The sequence below is a fragment of the Coffea arabica genome, chromosome 11c, assembly GCF_036785885.1.
Source record: "Coffea arabica cultivar ET-39 chromosome 11c, Coffea Arabica ET-39 HiFi, whole genome shotgun sequence".
Classification (NCBI taxonomy): Eukaryota; Viridiplantae; Streptophyta; class Magnoliopsida; order Gentianales; family Rubiaceae; genus Coffea; species Coffea arabica.
The window spans coordinates 32,204,025-32,224,109 of NC_092330.1; the positions used below are offsets into that span (position 1 = coordinate 32,204,025).

At 36.2% G+C, this 20,085-nt stretch overlaps 1 protein-coding gene across 4 annotated transcripts; it reads right to left on the reverse strand.

Moving 5' to 3' along the window:
• Positions 1–377: 377 nt before the first annotated feature.
• Positions 378–19,315, reverse strand: LOC113715487 (protein ACCUMULATION AND REPLICATION OF CHLOROPLASTS 3, chloroplastic-like). 4 transcript variants are annotated; one of them, XM_072070487.1, is made up of 16 exons: positions 18,769–19,315; positions 18,571–18,629; positions 14,323–14,384; positions 10,718–10,852; positions 10,399–10,447; positions 9,892–10,004; positions 9,705–9,776; positions 9,314–9,424; positions 8,167–8,348; positions 6,931–7,215; positions 6,752–6,837; positions 6,191–6,582; positions 2,973–3,080; positions 2,745–2,882; positions 2,249–2,415; positions 378–972 (listed from the first exon to the last, which is right to left on the reverse strand). In XM_072070487.1, the coding sequence occupies exons 1-16, from the start codon at positions 19,092–19,094 to the stop codon at positions 900–902; spliced, it is 2,358 nt and encodes a 785-aa protein (XP_071926588.1). In that variant the 5' UTR covers positions 19,095–19,315; the 3' UTR covers positions 378–899. The 4 variants fall into 4 exon arrangements, with proteins under 4 accessions (XP_071926588.1, XP_071926589.1, XP_071926587.1 ...); XM_072070488.1 differs by having other exon boundaries at positions 6,752–6,849; positions 9,892–9,980; positions 18,769–19,314; XM_072070486.1 differs by having other exon boundaries at positions 6,752–6,849; positions 18,769–19,312.
• Between the last annotated feature and the right edge of the window lie 770 nt (positions 19,316–20,085).

Genomic DNA, 20,085 nt, shown 5'->3' on the forward strand with positions numbered 1-20,085 from the left:
ACAAAAAAAGCCTTTAAATTCGAAAATCATGCTCGGCCGAACAAAGATTCCTTGATTATCTATCATATAAGCAATTTTTCTATGCATTACCGACGAAAGATTATATCCACTTCAAATGTGATGCCAAAATAGTTGACGGAACCATGTAATTCTGGATTTCTGCTACCAGTAAATTTTCAAGATCAGCCAACAACAATTTAGTATTGCTTCTTCTCAGTAGTATTCTTTATATATATGCTCTTATCTAAATTAAATTGCAATCGAAACCATATGATTCACACTTTGTCTAAAGAAATTAGTCTTGATTAAAGGGAACATAATACAACAACTCGAGCAGTTTCAAACACAGATAATACGGGTGGCAACAGTTCAAACACTGACGAGAAACCTGGGGAAATTAATACGGTAGTGGACCTTGAAGCAAATACAAAAATTCCCAATCCTAGGGAGCCCTAATTGATAATCCTTCATCTAAGAATGCAACAATAGATTTCCAACAAATAAAGGAAGCAGAGCTGAAGCAAGGTACTATCTGCAACAATGACCCAACTTCAAAATCTGCACGAGTGCACCAATGTTCTCTCTAGGTTGAAATCATCACAACATACGTTAAAAATGCATCCCCATGAAACGCTAAATTTTCCTTTTGCATACTGTCAGAGGTATATATATATACAAATGGTTGACAATTGAATGGGACACCTATACATGTTGGCAAGACAGGCGAAGAAACTAAACAAGATCTGTGCAACATTTACAAGGCAGCTGGTCCCAGTATTTGCTCTCACTGAAAGGCTGGTCCGGCATCCTCTATTGTTTTACCATATTGAGCTTCAGGAGAGTCAGAGAGAAAAACCTTTGGCTGAATAATACAAACTTGAATTACATCTCTAAAGAGCTTAAGCAACATCAGCATCAGAATCCAACTGCTCACGGCTTACAAGAACACCTTGTTCCCAAACCTCACGAGATCTGCACAGATTGTGTGTATTATGAATAAATCAATGAAATCTAGAAAAGCCATATCTTGAAGTATGATTCCAATTATTTTGAAGCACACTAGTTCAATATCTATGAATTTCAACAACCGGTGAATCTAAACTCAATAGATTATTGTGTCATTCACTATTGAAATTTTCTTTTTCCTCATCAAAAGAAGTTCACTAAGATTGGAAACAGTGAAAATAAAAAAGCATTCTTTGCTCAAAGGCAAATTGGCATTCATTAACATAATAACAGAAGTCATATGGACGAGGAAGGGAATTTTTGAAGGTATCATAAACATCATTGTAAGCTAATGAAGAGTCTAGCTTGATACAAATGTGTATTTACCGCATGACAAATGCGGAGGAATAGATAAGGAAAGAGAAGTCACAAGCTCAAGTTATGCTAGTAGAGTTCAATTGAAGGTTCTCAAAGTGTTTATTCCTTTAGGCATTCCTCTGTACTTTTAGACCCAAAAAATGCATTCTCCGATAAGATTTTAGCTGTCATAGATTGAAAGAAGAATCCTTTAACGTTTTACGATACAAATCTCTAGATGCTTCACGTGAAAAATATGGGTTTCCACAAGAAACAATTGATGACTGCACACCTGATGAAGAAAATATCAACAATTGTATCTCTTAACTCTAAAAATTGATCATGAAGAGTTGCTGTCATCCACAGTCATAATCCCTAAACCACATATATAGCAGGAAGCTAGAAGAAATTATAGTTTATCCATCCAGTTGGGTCTCATTTGAATCCTTATTTTCTTGATGTCTTTTTTTAGGTTGGGGTCATGAAAGACATGTAAGTTAATATGGCATCTCTATTGCATTCTATAAAACTCACTTGCAAATGTAGCATTGAATCTGCTAATCTGTGATTGCAATGTTAAAATGTTACAAACCTGAGTGCTCACTTTTCAATGTGATCTACATATAATAGATATTATTTAGAACATTTTATAAGGTATCCCTTAGAAAAGCAGGCAGTGAAATTCTTGCGACCACACCACATAGATTTGAACCAAAAGGTGCATATTCTTCAGGTAATTCAAGATAAAAATCACCACCATGTGTATGCTAAGATCTTAGTATCATTGCAGAGATTTTCAGAACAACATTCCCACTTTCTGTATTAACCACATAAAGTTTTCATTGCTCTTGAATATTTTAGAAATATTGAAAGACGCATGGAGTACAACCAAAGCATGTAACAGACAACATAGAGTGTGCACTACAGCAGTTTGAATAAAACAGACCTTGTTCCATCTATGCCAATACAAAGAAAGTGGCCATGTCGCCATCCATCTTTGAAGTGACCAAAGAACACATCACCGAGCTTTGAGTAGAATCGCCCTTCCCCATTTGCCTTACCCTTCCAGAAATTTACAAACCATCGGTCCCCGGTGCGGAAATAGAACCAACCCTACAGTAATACAATGATCTCAAGGTCAAAGTGACAGAAGTAGTTGTCTTCGTTAAAACATAGGAAAAAAAGTCAAAGTGCTTTTTCCAAAAGCTTCAGTGTGATAATAGACACATGCTCATGCATGTGCTCTAATAATAGAGCTCGAGAATAGTATTCTTCTCTCAGGACAACACAATACTTGGACAATTTACAAGAATACACTCAAGAAAAAACCAGAACAGAAGACGAAACAATATCCCAGCAAGCAATACAAAGACTTAGGCTAGCTCTATGACATTAAATGACAAGTAAAAATTCAATGAAGGACAGAATAGTAACGCTCATACCTTTCCATGCATGACATCATCCCTCCATGATCCTTGGTAAATGTCACCATTTTTGAAGTAGAATGTACCTGGACCAGATCTCTTACCATAACGCCACATGCCTTCATATATGCTTCCATCTCCAAGAGAAAGACGGCCCTGAAAATTTACATTTGCAATTCTGTCATTTTAATAGAACGAGTATCTCTGAAAGGAGATTTTCTAGCCCTTCAAAGAATTGTCGAGTACCTTTCCTTCTGGAAGTCCTCCTTGGATGCGGCCATGGTATATTCCTCCTCTATATTTCATTTGCAGTACAGGATTCCACTTCTTGTTTGGTAAATCTCGTTCTGCTTCCTATTCAAAGTCAGACAGTAAGAAAAGTGAAAAATGAGATAGAAGCTCAACAGTCACTAAGATTCTATCCCCTCCACCACTCGAAGGACCTACTTAAAAAAGATTACTTTCAGTCCAAAAGAACTAGGGAAGAAAAAGAAAAAACTAAAAAGGTAATTTGCCAACCAAGGAACTATCCTGCAGTACCAGCTTTATTAGTATATTGCATCATCCCAAATTGAATAAGATGCATTAACCCAAAGGTAATTTGCCAACTCTGCTAATAAACCATGCACTTTGCTGGATGGTCTGTTGTACACTAGTACAAAAATGGTGATCCATGCACTTGAATAAAAACATGGAGAATAGACGGTTGAGTAGAAATAAGCTTATTCCCTGTTGAACTGACAGAAAACAAGGAGACTGACCAGTTTTAAGAGAAGAAACTTGAATTTGAAAGGCACAGACAGAACTAGAGGGAATGGGGGGCAGGAAGGGACACTGCCCCAAATTCTCCAAATTAATGTTTCCCCCCTCCATGAAATATTTTAAGATATTCTTTTGTAAATTGAAACGTTTGCTGCCTCAAAAAAGTTTAAAAAATTTTGTACCGGCATCAAAGTTTATGTGTGTGAAATTCGCCCCCTCAAAGTAACCGTTCTGGTTCTCTCCATGTTGGCAAGATTCTACTCTATAAAAATAGGATTTAGCCAAAGGGTTATTTTTCCTTTTCTTTTAAGGAACTGTAGTAGTTACGCTTGTGGGTTTTATTCCCAGGCTGTTCAAGTGAAATTTTCAGACTCCAGGTTAACCTTTAGGCATCTAGTTCTACTTAAAGTAGGAGAACCTTGGTAAGGAACATGCTAAGGATAAAAGTAGAAAACTTATGGAGTTTCCAGGAAAGGCTAGGACCAGCAGCAGGAAGAGAGAAGAACCTCTCACAACAGACCTCCCCTCATCATCAGTTCATTTGGGCAGCTTATATGTTAAGTAATACTTCTACAAGTTAACTCCTGTCTTATCTTCTACTTCTTCCTCTTTCCTTCTGATTTCAGCATTATTCTCTACTTCTAAAGTCTGTTTCTCCATAAATCTGCACCAGCATAATGGTCACCGAAACTCTTCTACTAGACCAATCTTTCAATCTTGAATCATTGGTTTAGGCACAACATTTCCTCGTCTCGCTATCATTGTCACACTTGCTACTTTTAGATGTTTAACAATGTCAATCTCCCAAATTGTCAAGCTATATCAACTTACTTTCTGAACTTACCCCAAATAAACAAATCAAAATTTCAAATTCTGCCTCAAAAAACATCCTACAGAAGCCATTTTGCTATTATAGAAGCCATTTTAGTATTTAACACTAAAGGTCAAAGGCATGCAAAAGGCCCCAAAAGACGGACCAGGATTGAGGATTCTTCCAGCAAATTCTGCATTGCTCCTGCCTATGCCTGAAGGTTATTTCTGTCCTCTTGAATCTCACTGTTGCATCTAAAGTCATCTTATTCAACCCAAAAAGCAGAAGTTTTGATTCCATTTTACGTCAATTTATTTTTGGAGGGGTGGGGGCGGTGAGGGGAGGGGTAAAGTAGCAGATTCTTTGTTTTATTCGGTTTGTAATTGAGTACAAAAAGGAAAATCCCAAAAACAACTGTGTCAATTAAACAAGAAAAACACACAAAGAAGAGAACTTATACTGCAGTAATCCAATGTGGTTTGACCAAAAACCCAACCCACATTATGGTCCCATCTCTCTATAATTCCAGACATCCCTCCATCTTACTAAGATGGACCTTACATCAGGATGATTCTTATCACATTTGATTGCAGTATATCAGAAGAAAAATCTTCTCGATGTGAAAGTAAGGAACTTTCAAAATTCTCAAGTAGCTGATTTAGCTGTTATAGGCAGAGAACTAAAATGCATGTGTAGGATATACAAAAGTCCAGCATTACATGGACAAAACATAAGACTTTTGAAGGGTAAGCACTCTAAACACATATTCACTGCATTGAAGCTGGATTGTATCTTCACAAACACAAGTCTTTGCACATAACCTTTGACACAATATTCACTTGACATCCATTTTACCGTATTCATTATGCAGAATGCTGCATATCATATTTTATACATCTTTAAATTCAGTGTCTCATGAAGAAAAGCAACGTTATGTATTTGATGCATAAAGCTAAGAGGAAATTTAGGTAGCAGCCCTAAAACACAAGGAATTAATGAAGGGAAATCACAAATTGAAGGAGAAAAGCTTCTAGGCTTGTATGAAGCCCGAGAAAGCTGATAAAACTTTAGGAAATATTCGATATCAAAAACTGCTCGCTGCAGTACATAAGATGTCTACATATAGGGCCCCAAAGACATGGTTGTCCTGAAGTGGCAAAAATGACCAAAATATTCTTAGTGGGCCACATGCCTAGCACATGTACACCAGCTACACAACACATTTTTAACTGAAGACAAACTAAACAATAAAAAAAAAACACTAAGATTTGATTTGATTCTGCCGCAGTTGTTAGTCAAGAACAAGAACAAAAAACTATCGTTTCTTTCAACAGAAACTTCTAATTAATGCCTTGTGACGCTCCTTTCATGCTTCATCTAGACAATAAAGATTTTCCTACTGTACGAGTCAATTGGCAGAAACCACATGCACGAATGTAGAGAACATTTTACTTGAATGAATAGAAATGGAAAAAAAAAAAACTTGTTTTGTACTTAATAATGCTTGAACTAGGTAGATTAACATTTTGGCTGGGTAATTCTTTGAAGTGCACTTGGTTAAAAAGAAGTCTTATAGTCAAAGGGGAAAGAACATAAACCAGTGGGGTAGATCTTCTTCATAGAAAGGTATTGCCAATAATCACTCATAAAACTGGAAGCCAGTAATGCAGTATGTACAAGTTCTTGTTTTTCCTAACAAAAACCAACAATCTTGTTTTTCCTAACAAGGAAAGAAAATGCAAATTAACCAAGTAGCATTTTTCCCAGTCATACAAGTTGAAGATAAAATAACTCCACATTAATCTTAGGAGCACAAAAACACAAATAAGACTTTCTATGACTATGGCTTCTTATAAAGTATGTTAAACTGCTATAAGTCTTTGGATTTTACCAGCATTGATGCTGCCCGATTGGAAAGAACTCCTGGCTTATTGGAATCATTGGTCGAATTTCCTTTTCTAGTTTTTGAGAAATTATTGAAGTTTATTGTAGCTTCGAAGCCCCTGTCACCCATCGCATCCCGAGACACACTTGTAGCAGTATCAACCTGAGCTTTCCTGCTGTCCTCCCTTGTCCATCTTTTCAGATGCTTAGCGTGTGCCGGATATTCATCTGCCTGTTCCAAATGTTTAACACCAACAGGAAGTCTGAAGACGCTGACACTATCAACTGTTAGAGTGGTTTCTGTATCTCCAGCCAACTCTTGGGTCCACTCTTGTGTCTTCTGATCATCTGCCCCCAGGCGGTATCTAATAAGCAGCTCCTCCCTAAAAGTAGGCGCTCCTGTGTAAGTGCATCAACACCACTATTACTTCAACTCTAGTAAAGATTGGATGCTCATATATGCTTATTGTAACCACACTGGTTATTTCAATGATTTTTACAGAGTGAGATTACAAAACATAATGAAAAGCACGTTGTGATGTAAGACAATGAGAAGCAAATAACCTACCTTCAGCATCTGGCATGTTTGCAAGAGAAAATGAGTCAGAATCAGCAAATTCAACACCAACTTGTTCATGAGAGAGATTGTAGTTCCTGGAAAGAAAACTTGGAACATTTGTATAAATGTCAGTGACATAATGCAAGCATATAAATGTGATCAAAGCAAGGATGAGGAAGTGAAAATACCTTAAAGAAGATGAATCTCTATCACTACTATTAAACGATGGTTCAACTTCTCTTCTGTAGGCACTTGAAGCATCAGAAGTATCATCAAGGGAACCTTTATCTAGCATATAATCATGCTCTTGAGAAAATGTCACTCCAGAAAAATGCTGAGGCTCGGATAAATTGGCTTCAGTGGTTCTCTGAGGTTCTGGTGATTGGTTCTTCAAGATATTGAAGATGAAAGGAAACTGTTGGGCCAGTCTTGATAAAAATCCCATCTTCTTAGTGGATTGATGTCCAGTACAACTGTAACAAGAAGATACTCAGCTTGAAAACACCAATAACATAGATGACATAAGACTTCTAATTGGAAGAGATATGAATAGTATTGGGTGCCAAGACTTCTTGTTATCAAACAACAATGTCATGTCCATTCCAACTGTACAACAGTATTTGACCATCACAAATTTTGAAGAGGAAATGAGGCATTATTTCAAATAAGGAATGAAAGAACAATGAAAATACCCACAGCAAACAATAAATAATATTTTAAAAAATTTGGCAAGATTTGGTCATAAAAGCACATCAGTGGTATGCAAAGAAGTATAAAATCCACAATTAGTCACTTCAACCTTAAAATGTTCAAAAACTTCACCACAGTACAAGTAAGTTCATTTAGAGGTGTAAGCATTCAATCATATGAATGTTTATGTCAAAGATGTGAGCAGATGATTTAAGAATAGCCCCCAATGCTATTTCATTGGAACAGCAATCCTACTCAAGACTACATTATGACTCGTTGATTGGCTTCTTATGTGGAAAGCAGGATTTTCCCAAAAACCCAAAGGCTGATTTGCCTAGTTGGGGAAATACGAGAAGACTAGAAGAAAAAACTATATTTAGAAGAACCTCTGTATGCTTGACACCATATAACTACTTCGGAAAAGGACACTAGTAACGACTTTAATAACTGAAAGAGAAAAATACTCTAAAATCTGGTCCTTCCAAAGCATAGAATCTCAAAACATCTCTTTGCAATTATGCTTGACATAGAAAATTGGCTTGAACAACGCTTAACAACAGGATGTGCAACATGAGGAGTGGAGAAAGGGGAATGAGAGTGATGCATCAAACTGAGTTCCTGGACCAGTGACAACTTCAGTTAAAAAAGAAAGTAGATTAAATGAATAGATCCATAATTAGAATGCAAAGAGTTCACCATTGCACTAGGGCAAAAAACTGGGAAAGAAACCTTACCCAAATGCTATTATTGTAGTTCTAATTAAATTGGACTCGAGTTTGGAGTCATGGACTATAGACATTATAATTTCCCCCTTGCACTCAGTAGTTAGACGAACACTTTGGAAAATGGCACCAGCATCATTGTTACTGATGACACCTGAGCTTGCAAGAATGCAGATGATTGTGCCACTGGAATCCTGAGCATTAATATACCATGTAAGTATAAAAAGAAGATGTAAAGCATTGTCTTAAAAAAGCTTAAGAATCAAACTTCAAACATGCAATGTCATCAAGTAAATTGCAGAGGGAAAATATTTCTAATAACCCAAGCAAAGGTTAACAAGGTGAACCAGGCTTTAAATGCAAAAAAAATAAAGCATAGCAACAGGCTCAGAAACAAGATGAAACTATCAGACTAGCCTCATCAAACAGGATAATCTTAAACTTAATCAGCATTAACCTATCTAGCCACTTTTAGCATCTTCATCTTTCCTCGGCTCTTGGGTGCTGACACGTACCAAAGATTGTCCTTTTCCACTAGAATCTGAATGGTTATCAGGTGTGTGGGACTTTGGAAGCCAAGTTCTGATCAATTTAGACGTACTTTCTCATCTTTCCCACTTCATGGTGGAAATGGCTCAGAACAAACATTTAAAATAGTCCTATATCTACACAACCAAAGATTACCATCTTGAAACATGTTATTTGATCTAACAATGCCTTTAGCTGCTCATATGAGACAACAAAATTAAGGAAAATTTGAAACTGTCTCAAAAATTAATCTTGCATTTGAATCTACTTTGCTCTTAGCCTGGTATTCCCAAGTGATATTTGGAGAGTATTTGCCTGTTTTAATATACCCTCAGAATAGAGGGAAAGAAAATTTTCCTTAACCAAAGAGAGGCATAACTTGAGTCATCATCATATTTCTAAATGATTCATAAATGAATAATAATTTAACTTGTATCAAACGAAATGTGTAATTTAATACTAATCCTTCCACCAATTAATACACTGATTAACTTGTCATCTCATTTATTTAGCCCCTGCACCAGGAACACGTCTAAGCCATGTCTAACAGCTATGCCACTGAACTCCAGAAAAGTGCTAAATAATGCACAAAAAAGCAATTCAGATTGCAGAATATGTAGTCCGCTCTAACCTTTACGCCTACACCAAGGAAGGGGCAGTCAAAAACAGCCCTGAGAACTGAAGTCTTGATATTAAAACCATTTCCAAATCCAATTTTCGCTTCACGGCAGGCCTCAAAAATCTGCAAAACGTCTCATTAGCTTTTTGGGCGACAACTAAAACTTGAATTAGAAGTGCAAAATGAAAATCTCCATGAAATAAGACTATATTCTAGCTTCTGTTTTGCTCATTAAGGTCTTGAAAGCATCTGGCTTGCAGAGCAAGGATAAAAAGTGGGATTGCCAGGGCAAAGTAGCATGTGTATGAAAAGGAAACATAAACATAAATCACACAGCTTACTAGCCTAGGCAGGGTAAGGGCAATGAACTACACTGATCAAAGCAGATATTCAGGTAACTCACCCTTTGAAGTTCTTGAACTTTAACTTCTTTAGCATCATTACGTGCCACCTCTTGAAGCTTTAGATTCTTTTCCTGTCAAATGATGCAAAATAAGTAGAACCAAATTGATCAGTAAATAACGAAACCACCAAAAGTCCTGCACAGTGCAGAAGTTTTGAAGATAAGAGAAGTCAGTAGTTTTTCTCACAGCTATGAGAATGGTTATGGCATTTATGGCCATTAAAACCGCGTCGTTCGAAGTCTTTAAAGCTTCATCCAAAGTCACCAAATCCTTTTCTAGAAGTGCATCAGTGTCAATCACTGCATGTCAAGACAAACAACCTAATAGCCCTCAAGAAATTTAGCAGGTGATTAGCAGCAAAGAAAACTGGAAATTTCAGTTTACGACAAGTCAAAATCAGAACCTTCAATAAAATCAGAACGTTCAACAAAAACCTTCAGTTCCATGGCCAATATGATACATAGTCAGTAGAGAGCAACAGCAAAACAATTTCTCCAGAAGACAATATTTAGGTGTTCAAAGAAACTTTTCAGCAAAGCAAACAATATAGTTTGGGTAATGTGAAATTAGTTATATTTAATGGTGACAACCATTATGATCAACAGGCATAAATAAAGAGTCTATACAACTTTTATGGTTTAAAACCCAGAATGCCACCAACAGTCAGTGAATGACACAAAGGTCACAGCTTACCAATGTAAAAGTTTGCATGCTCTTGAAGTTTGCCCACCAAATGATTCACCTGAGATGCATTTTAGAAAATAAAAAAATATGCCCTATTCAATAGAATGGAAGCTGGTAACAGAAAGAGCAAAATTGAATTAGATACAAATAATATGTTACAGTGTCTTAACTAAATTATGTTACAGTGTCTCTGACCAACAAAAGAATGAAAAGAAAGTAAAGCAAACTTTTGCTTCAGCCATTCTTAGTTAGCATTCTATTTACAAACTTTGAAAGCTTCAATATCCCATTATATGGATCACTAGTAATTATACCAATAAAATTATACCTCCGCTTGGCGTCTCTGTCCTTCAAAGCTGAAAGGTCTCAAAATAATGCCAACAACTAAACCATTCTCAGACTTTGTTGTCCCAAGAATCTCAAGAGCAACAGTATCCTCAGTGCCATAAGCAGCACTAGCCACCTAGGATCAAGGAAACAACCAACTAAAATGAAAATAATGCCACAAATGAGCCAGTTTTAAGCAGTTGAGGCACATAGTCATAATGTTTAAGAAAAAGTGGGATGCTTCTTTGCTAAGGTTAACATCGAGAAGATGAAGAACGATAGGACTAGATGTATGAAAACTACTTCTCTAACATAATGCATCCTCGAGAGTATGTGAATAAAACTCTCTTTTTCGTCATAATGCTTCTTCACAAATGTCAACTTTAACAAGATTGATGAAAAATGAAAATATCAGTTGCTAAGGGGTGAATGAAAAATAATTTACATGACACGATGCCTGAAAAAATATTGTTCCGTCGCAAGATGGACTACTATTTTAATTTATGTTAATCAATAAAACTTCAAAAGTCTGGCTGCAGCAGCAAACTTCTTCTTAACAAATGCATTCTGGAAATCCGTGCGATCATTTTGCAAGCAGCTTCTGATCAAGAAACTACATCAAGTATTCCTCCATCATAAGTTCAACATGTTTCTTTGTCAGACTGCCCAAAACTAGACCAGCTCTTACTCAGGGATGCTTAAAAACTACAGCAGAGCCAAATGCTAAAGAACTCTCTGAAGTTTTTACATCATTAAATTCAGGAAATAGCTCTGAATTTACTCTGATTAAAACAATTAATAGATCAACTTCAATCAAATTACAGCCAAAAATAGAAAATAAAATTGCTTACCAAAGCCCTGGCAAAAAGGACTCTTACTTTCTGAGTTTTCCTCATCAATCTTTCATGTAATGGACTTAGATTTTTGTAGGGAATCTAAATTCAGCACTATTGCTGCATTGGACATTCGGCAAAAAGGAATTTTTATTGATACTAGATCTACACATGAGGATTCAAGAAAAAGGTGTATAAATCAACTTGCAGAAAATCTTTAAGTTGCTTCTTGTAGCATTATCCATTTTAGAGCAATTTTGTATCCATATTCCTCAATCTAAAATTTTACGTGTTAAAGACTGATGCTTGTACAATCAACTTAACCAGATCCTACACCTGAATCTATGCAGCACAGGCTACAACTTTTACAGGACAGAATGACATCACCAATTAAAGTCTTGCCTTGCATAATTGCTGTCAATGAGCTACTGCAGCCAACCCCTGATAATTTAAGGGCACAGAGCACCTTATTATCATCTTAATCTACTAGTTAGACCCGATTTACAAAGCAAAACTACCCTTAATTATCAAACAAACTTAAAACAGAAAAGAGACCTACACTAAATCCAAAATGCAAAACTGCCAACAGACCAGATTTTCTTCAAAAGTCAATCCTCAAGTGCCTCCTTTTCTAGTAATATTTCCAAATCTTCTCACATTACCATTTGCTACAATCTCTTACTGCATTTCTGTCTCATACTGTATGCACATCTCCATTCAAGAGTCATAATATTTCAGTTCTTTTTTCAAATCTTAAAACGTTATCCTTTTTAATGCCAATCTAGAGGTCACTAACCACCAAAATCCTTAGTTTCCAATCAGTCACCTTTTAATTCTTGTAGTAGTCCTTTGAATGCTTACTTGCACACAGAACCATTGGGTTCAGGGGCATCCAACAGTTTAGTACTCTCATAATAGAATAGTTTGGAAAGTTATTACAAATCCTAACTTGCTTGTCAGTAAGGTCATAAAAGCAAGATAGCTCCCAACTCCATCTTCTTTGGAAGTAAGGCAAACCCCAATGCCTCCTCTTAGATTGGCAAAGTCAGTGCAGTTCAATCAGTCTGTTTGAGAACGGACTAAAGGAAAAAGGTAGGAGACAATTGCAGCATTAAACTTTGGGAAGACAGGTGGTTACCTAAACAAAATGAAGGCAAATTAAGATTGCCAACAACCACAAACAGTCCCCATGTGTTTGTTAAGGATCCGATTAATAAAAGGAATTTGAATGCCAAACTGTTAGGAGAGCTATTCTCTGAGGTGGAATGTAATAGATTAAGCAGTTACCACTAAGCATATTCAGAGGAAGGAACAGTCGTTACTGGAACTTCTCCCCCTTGGCCCAGTACACTCTGGGAAGAAGACACTACTTGGGAAACCAACAACAGCATCACCAGACAATAAGACATCAGGTGGAAGGTGAGAGCAGCGACAACCAACAAGAAGCTAGCGTGCGGAAGTTTGTGTGTAGCCAGAACTTGAAGCATGAATTCAAGCACTTCCTGTGGAAATGCTTAAAAAATATATTTCCAAATAATGCAATGAAAGAGAACTGGTAAATATGAAAGAATTTGTAATTGATGCAGAGAACAAGTGGAGACTGCTGAGCATATGCTCTTCTTTTGAAGGAATGATGTACATGTGGCTTGGAAAATCTTTCTCATCTAATGGGATTAGCCTATGGAAATTACAGATGGAGCTTTTTGGGTGGTTGAAAAAACTTGAGCAAGCTGAGAAAGAACTAATGCCATGGAGCATATTCAATTAACAGTAAATTTTCTCTCACAGATTTGGAAGGCAAGAAATGAAGTTTGAAGATAATAACTGGACCAATCCTGGTCAACAAAACAATTGGAGAATTGAGGGAACTTTCAGAAGCTCAGAAAAACGAAGATCAGCAGGTGAACACTACAGAGGCAACAAGGAATGAAGTAAAAACTTGGCAAACTCCATCTCCAGGATATATCGACATCAACACAGACACCGTAACTAGTTCCACAAAGAACAAGATAAGCATGGTGATAGTTGCAAGGAACTCACAGGGATGATAGTGGATACAAGGACAGTCTGTTTAGATCAGAAATGAAAGGTGAGATTGCAGAAGCTTGGGCCTTGAGGATAGCATAGCATGAGGCAGCTGAAGAATGGTGGAAGAATGTCATTTTGCAATCTGGCTGCAAGAGTATCATAAACAGGATCCAGAAGAGGTATAGAGACATTTGTCTACTTGATGTTCTTTTGGATGATATTTTTAGACTGGAAAACTCCTTTTCTGATTGTGCCTCCTTTATTAGAAGAGAAGGCGATCAAGTTAGTCATAGTGTGGTAAAGTTTGCCGTTATTCTCAAATACAATGAAGACTCGAAAGAAAAGTTTCTTCGCACCACCAAAATGTAAAGCACAGCATGATTTGGAGGCAGTTGTCCTATATTTGAACATCACAACTTCTGAAAAAAATTATCGCCTTTCCAACATAATGATCTCATTTTTAACCTTCTGTTTTTCTTCTTCAGACTTATTTCTTTACTAATTCAAATATTTAACTCTACTTTTTTGCCATTCTGACTCATCTATTAAAGATCTCATTGGTTTTGTACTATTTAGCTATTCTGACATTTCATCACAACAATTGGAAACTGCCATTGCTCATCTAGCCAAGCATTTTGTTGGGATTCATTTGCCTATTTAATTAAGTGTTTGCCCAGATATGCAAACTGACATAAAAGGTGAATACCAAAACAGTCAAAAGGATGAGAATAAAGGATGTACAAACAAGTATAACCGCTTTTGAACATTGCCGCAATTGGGCTGGAGCCTCCACTAATGGATTTATATCTGCAAAGGTGTAAAAGAATGCCCATGAGAGAGAAGATTTGGGGGGGGGGGTTGTTTTGGTCAGGGAATTAAAGGAGGAGAAAAAAAGTAGAAGAGGAATTGAAACCTTCATTAAGGAGAAATCCACATGCATATGATGATCCCATTCTGGGTTCCAGACATCTAGATTCATGTAGCATTTCCCATTACCAGTTTGGTGAACTTTGGTGTTATTAGTATGTGCCCTCTATTACATGATTATACAGGACAAAACTGTTCAGCTTCTGCTAATATAACCTTTAACTCTAATCTTCATCACACACACACACACACACACACACACACATATATTACTAGGATGTGAATTAAGAAGAGACTAACTGGGTTGCAACCAGAACATGATATGGACGGTGGTGAACAGGTTACTGTAGCATGAATGCAGCATTATAAAACAGAGTTTGCATGCACTCGATTTGATTCCTATTCTATAAGCAAAAAGAGATAGGACAGTGGTCGTAATTACCATTGTTACAAGTCAGACTGCTCAAATAAGGCACTTAATTCTAGATGATGGCCCAATCAATAAGCCTTCAGATAAGTTTATTTATTTGTTACCTTGTTGTTGGCCTGCAAGAAAGCTTTGCAGTTGGTTATCTAAAGCCCATTTTCTTCTGTCCAATATAGTAGATACTCATAACATGAAAATGCTATCTTAAGCTTTTGAAAAACAAAAGACCATTTTTGTTCACCTAAAGATGAGCTAAGCAAAAATCAATACACCAACAACACATATTTCATGAAAAGAAAAAAAAAGATGAAGTGCAGGTAGAAATGGAAATGGAAAAAGGAGGAGAATCGTGAAACAGCTTCCTTTAAGGCAATGGGACCAGGCCCTTTGTTTAGTTAAGATATAATTTGTGATGGTGCAATACTGGTTTTGAGTTTGTGAAGACATTAACTTGGGGATGGAAATTTCCTCAGTTAGCAATAACTGTCTTGATTTGAATACAATTCTTATGTTGTCAGTTGTGGCTAAAGCCTCAATTCTAAAAACACCACCAACGAATATCTTGGGAGCTAGAAGTCACATCCGCCATGTGATGCTGTTGAGTTTGTCTTTGTATCCCATGTCGGGAGTTTTATAAAGAAGTCTCTCCTCTTGGTGGTTATAAATATAGTCGACAAAGGAGGTTATAAATATAGTGGATTTAAGTGAGTTTAAGTGTACTAAGAGCACCAGCTCAAGAGAGTTTTAAAGGACCCATGTCCTAGTCTAAAAGGAGTTTTAGTTTGGCATCAAACCAAAAGAGCAAGCTATCAGCCTTTGGGCCATTAAGCATTTTGTGTTATCTAGACTCTTTCGTGTTTTCAGTTTTAGATGCCGTTGAGCCTTGGAATTATTTCCTAGGGTATCGTTGGGTTTCATACTTTCTCTTTTGTACTTTGTTTTTGTTATAGTAAATCTGCTACCTTTTCATCCGTGGACGTAGGTCAATTGGACCATAAAATTCTGTGCTTTTCTATTTATTTTATTTGCTTTGTTATTGTCGTTATTGAGTTGCCAAGAACCATGTTGTTCTCATTGGTTAATTTTCTGGGACCACTCCTAACAAACCGATATCAAAGTTTCAGGCTCTAAGTTTTTGATGACGATAACAAACTATTAATATCAATTCCATGTCGGTTTAGCACTACAGAAAGTGGAGGAAGAGCCATTGAAGTTTAGTTGGATTTTTTGTCAAGAAGAGCTGTTTGACCCATTCAAGCTCATTGAGGGTCTTGAGGAGAAGATGGAGCAAGATTATTATGTTCGTATTTTTAGCTCGTTGGGATCTGTTAAACCTTTTGTGAGTTTTGGTCCACTGGAATTCGTTATCCTTTTGCATCTTGGTTCGTTGGTGACTTATTGAGATATGTTGGAATTTTTGTGGTCTGTTGGGATCCGTTGAAATTTTTATGGAGAATGTGGACCTTGTTTGCTAATACACACCAAGGTGAAATTAGTTGAGTTTATCTTTGTATCTCACATTAGAAATTTTACAAAGAAGTCTCTCCTCTTGGTGGCTATAAATATAGTAAATTTAAGTGAGTTTACCAACCCAAGTGCCATAGGCACTAGCCCAAGAGAGTTTTAGGCAGCCCATGTCCCAATCTAAAAGGAGTTTTGGTTAGGTATCAAACCAAAAGGGCAAGTTATCGGACTTTGAACCATTAAACATTTTGTGTTATTTAGACTCTTTTGTGTTTTCAATTTTAGGTGCCGTTGAACTTTTGAATTTTTTTCTAGGTTTTGCACTCTCTCTTTTGTACTCTCCTTTTGTTATAGTAAATCTGCTACCCCTTCGCCAATGGACGTAGGTCAATTCGACTAAACCATGTAAAATTTTATATTTTTCCGTTTATTTTATTTGCTTTGTTATTGTCTCTATTGAGTTGTCAAGAACCCTATTATTCTCATTGGTCAATTTCCTAGCACCAGACCTAACAGATGCATTTTCCATTCTTTATATTTGAACATTTTCACTCTGAAAGGAAGACTGCAATATGACGTAGACAAACTTCCCGTATTAAAAAGAAAAAAAAAAAAAAAAAGCTGCAATCCGTTGCATATAGGTGTAATAAACCAGCAAGGAGTAATTCTTGAATTGACCCAAAGTACAACGAACCAAACAGCAACTGTACTCTTTGATTCTTAACTGACCAAGGGCCTTTCTATTTTTAAAGCTCCAAACAAGCAAATAGGACAATACTACTAATGCTCCCCTTTTTGCTTGGGCAATCCACTACTTCAATTAGTCATACAATGAGAAGTGTACCACAGTAATCAGACATACAAATCAACATTTCCTAAACTGTCTTAGAAAGTAGGCATAGAGTTCCTGTACACCAGTAATAATATTTATTGAAGACTATTTATGGAGTGATGCAGGTAGCTGGATTTGGAGATAGGGCCAACACTTGGAAAATAGTACTTTAAGCAGCTATATTGATGAAAACACAATTTGAAAATAAAACTGCCAACTTGCAACTGTTTGAAGAAAAAAAGTGGAACAAACTAGACAGTAAACAGATAGGTGAAATGACATTTTGGTTGAATATCCACTTATTTCATTTCTAGGAATCTTTTGGTATAAAAGATAAGTTTACTTTTCATATCATAAACTATAACCTAATTGAGTGGTAATGGAATAGCATTGTTCATCTACAAAATTACAGACTGAGGAAATTCCAAAGCCAAATATGGTGCCAATATCACCCAACTAGGAATCACATTCAACCAAGTAGGGATAGCTCCAACAGTATTTGGAATAAAGAAAATTAACTCACATGCAGAAGCTATTGTCATTCAGCTCTTCTGCAATTATAGAGGCTGATATAGCACTAATATAAGGTCTCATCACTCACTATCTGTTACCTTTCTTTTGCATTAGCAGGTCAAACAAAATGCTAGATGTCTAGAGTAAATTTATGTAGCCAATCCAATGGATCAAGCCATCATGAACAGCGAATTCACTATAAATATATATTAGCAGATAAAGTTAACCAATAATCTAATTAGCTGCCACGGACTAAATATTCACACTTGCCAAGTGTTAATTGCACTCTTCCTGACTCTTTCCAATAATGCAAGAAAACAACTTCAAAGTTCAACCAATCCAATATTATAATTTTTCTGTCTTTTAATATGATTAGAAAATCCCAGGGAAGTGCCATGGCCAATTGGAGCACCAATATCAGCTCCCTAACTGCAACTGCATTTTCAGAAATTCAGCTTCCCCACGAATTAAATAATCATAACTATATAGTAAAACTACCCAATGTTTCAACAACATTACATTCACCCTGTTTTCCCATCCAATGTTGTAATCAGAATGAAAGACAGGGTATTATCAAAAAGTCCAGTGCAGGAATGAATGATAGGGGTGTATTTGTCTCCAAAGATCATATATCATCAGCCTGAGTAGACTGCCAATTAAGATTAACAAATATAAGATAACTCCCTTAACTTCCTTAAAGATGTAAATCATACAAAACAACCCTTATCTTCCATTGAATTTACACTCACTCCCTTTCCACAAAATTGAATAAAGACAAAGTAATAGGAGTTATTCTATCATTTCCAATGAGTCGAAAAAGTCAAAAAATTCCCTGTAATTTATATGCATATGTATTAAAGTAAGTGGACTACTAAGTTCAAAGAACAGACCTTGGTTGGAAAGCCTTTGTTGCAATTGAACCTTTGTGGAATCCTTCACAACAATATTCCTGCATCAACAGAACAACACAACTCTTAATTAAAATTACTGCATCAAATATTGTACACCATGCTGCAATGAAAGCGCCTTCTTCATACATTTGCATAAATGAAAAAAGTGAATTAATCAGTTGAAGAAAAATATATTACCAGAAACGCAGAGCTGGGGAAAGAAATGGAGAATTCAAGCAAAAATCGAGGATGGCATCCTTCCTACTCCCGATTCCGAACACCTCCACATATTCAACACTATCCTGCCTATTGTTCTTACTATCCTCGTCGGAAATGGAGTTCGCGCTTTTGGAACTGTTGGAAATATGCAGCTGTGGTCGGAGGAGCTTGCGGCGGGAAATGGGAGTGAATCTGGTGCGGTAGTAATAGTGAGAGTAATGAAGATTGTGAGGCAAGAATGAAGGATGGGGAAATGTGCAGGGAGTTGGTGAAGAAGGGATGGATTTTGGGATGTGAAATGCCATTGTACAGGGATTTGAAGGATTTGGAAAGACAGAGAGTTCAGCAGGACGATAGGACCACTATACAATGTCTATTTGGTACTTCATGATTTTGTTTGCCATTTTGCCGAACCCATGTAATTGGCTGTTTGATCCTTGGCGGTGTAAATTAACCAAATTACTCGCGAACTGGAATCCAAGCCACTCAGCGAACCACTCGCCTCAAGTTCGCGAGTAACTTGGGGAGAGGCTCGATTCGACTTCTAACTACCTGATAAGGTAATTGAGTCATTTCTGAGCAAAAAAAATCAAAACTCGGGTACTTATTGAACCTTTATCGAACAGTGTATTTATAAGAGTATATGTTTTAATTATTTATTAAAAAATTATAAAATTTACTCAAAAAACTTAGTTTGAAAACTCGATTGAAATCGATTTGATCGAGATCACATAAGGTAAAATAAGCTCCAATTCAAGCTCAACTTTGAAGATCTTGATGAGAATAAGCTCGAATTCAAATATTTTATTCGAATAGTGCACTATTTGAATTCGACTTGATAGTAACCCTTAGTATTACCAATTAAAAAGGATATATTCTTAATAAAAATGAATATAAATTAAATCGGTATATACAAAGCAAAATGTTAATGATACCCTCTCTTATTATTTACACTGCCATTGTCTCGTCTTTTTTAGTAAGAGACTATAATACCCTTGCCACTTTTGTTTTTTTTACTTTATACCCTTCATGAACTTCGTTTAATTTTATTTTATTTTTTCAATAAAGTTTATCGTAAGTTTTCTTAATCTCTGTTTAATAATCCAATTCAATACTTAAAATTAATAGATTCAAATCTTAACATATTTAGACGTGTTTGATAACGAAAAATTGAATATCTGAATTAATTAAGTGACACCGAATTTTCTATACAAAGCTTACTCCAAAAAATAAGTGATAAGTTATTCACTTGTTACTAAATGTGATATGCACTCAAATGTATTAGATTTAATACTT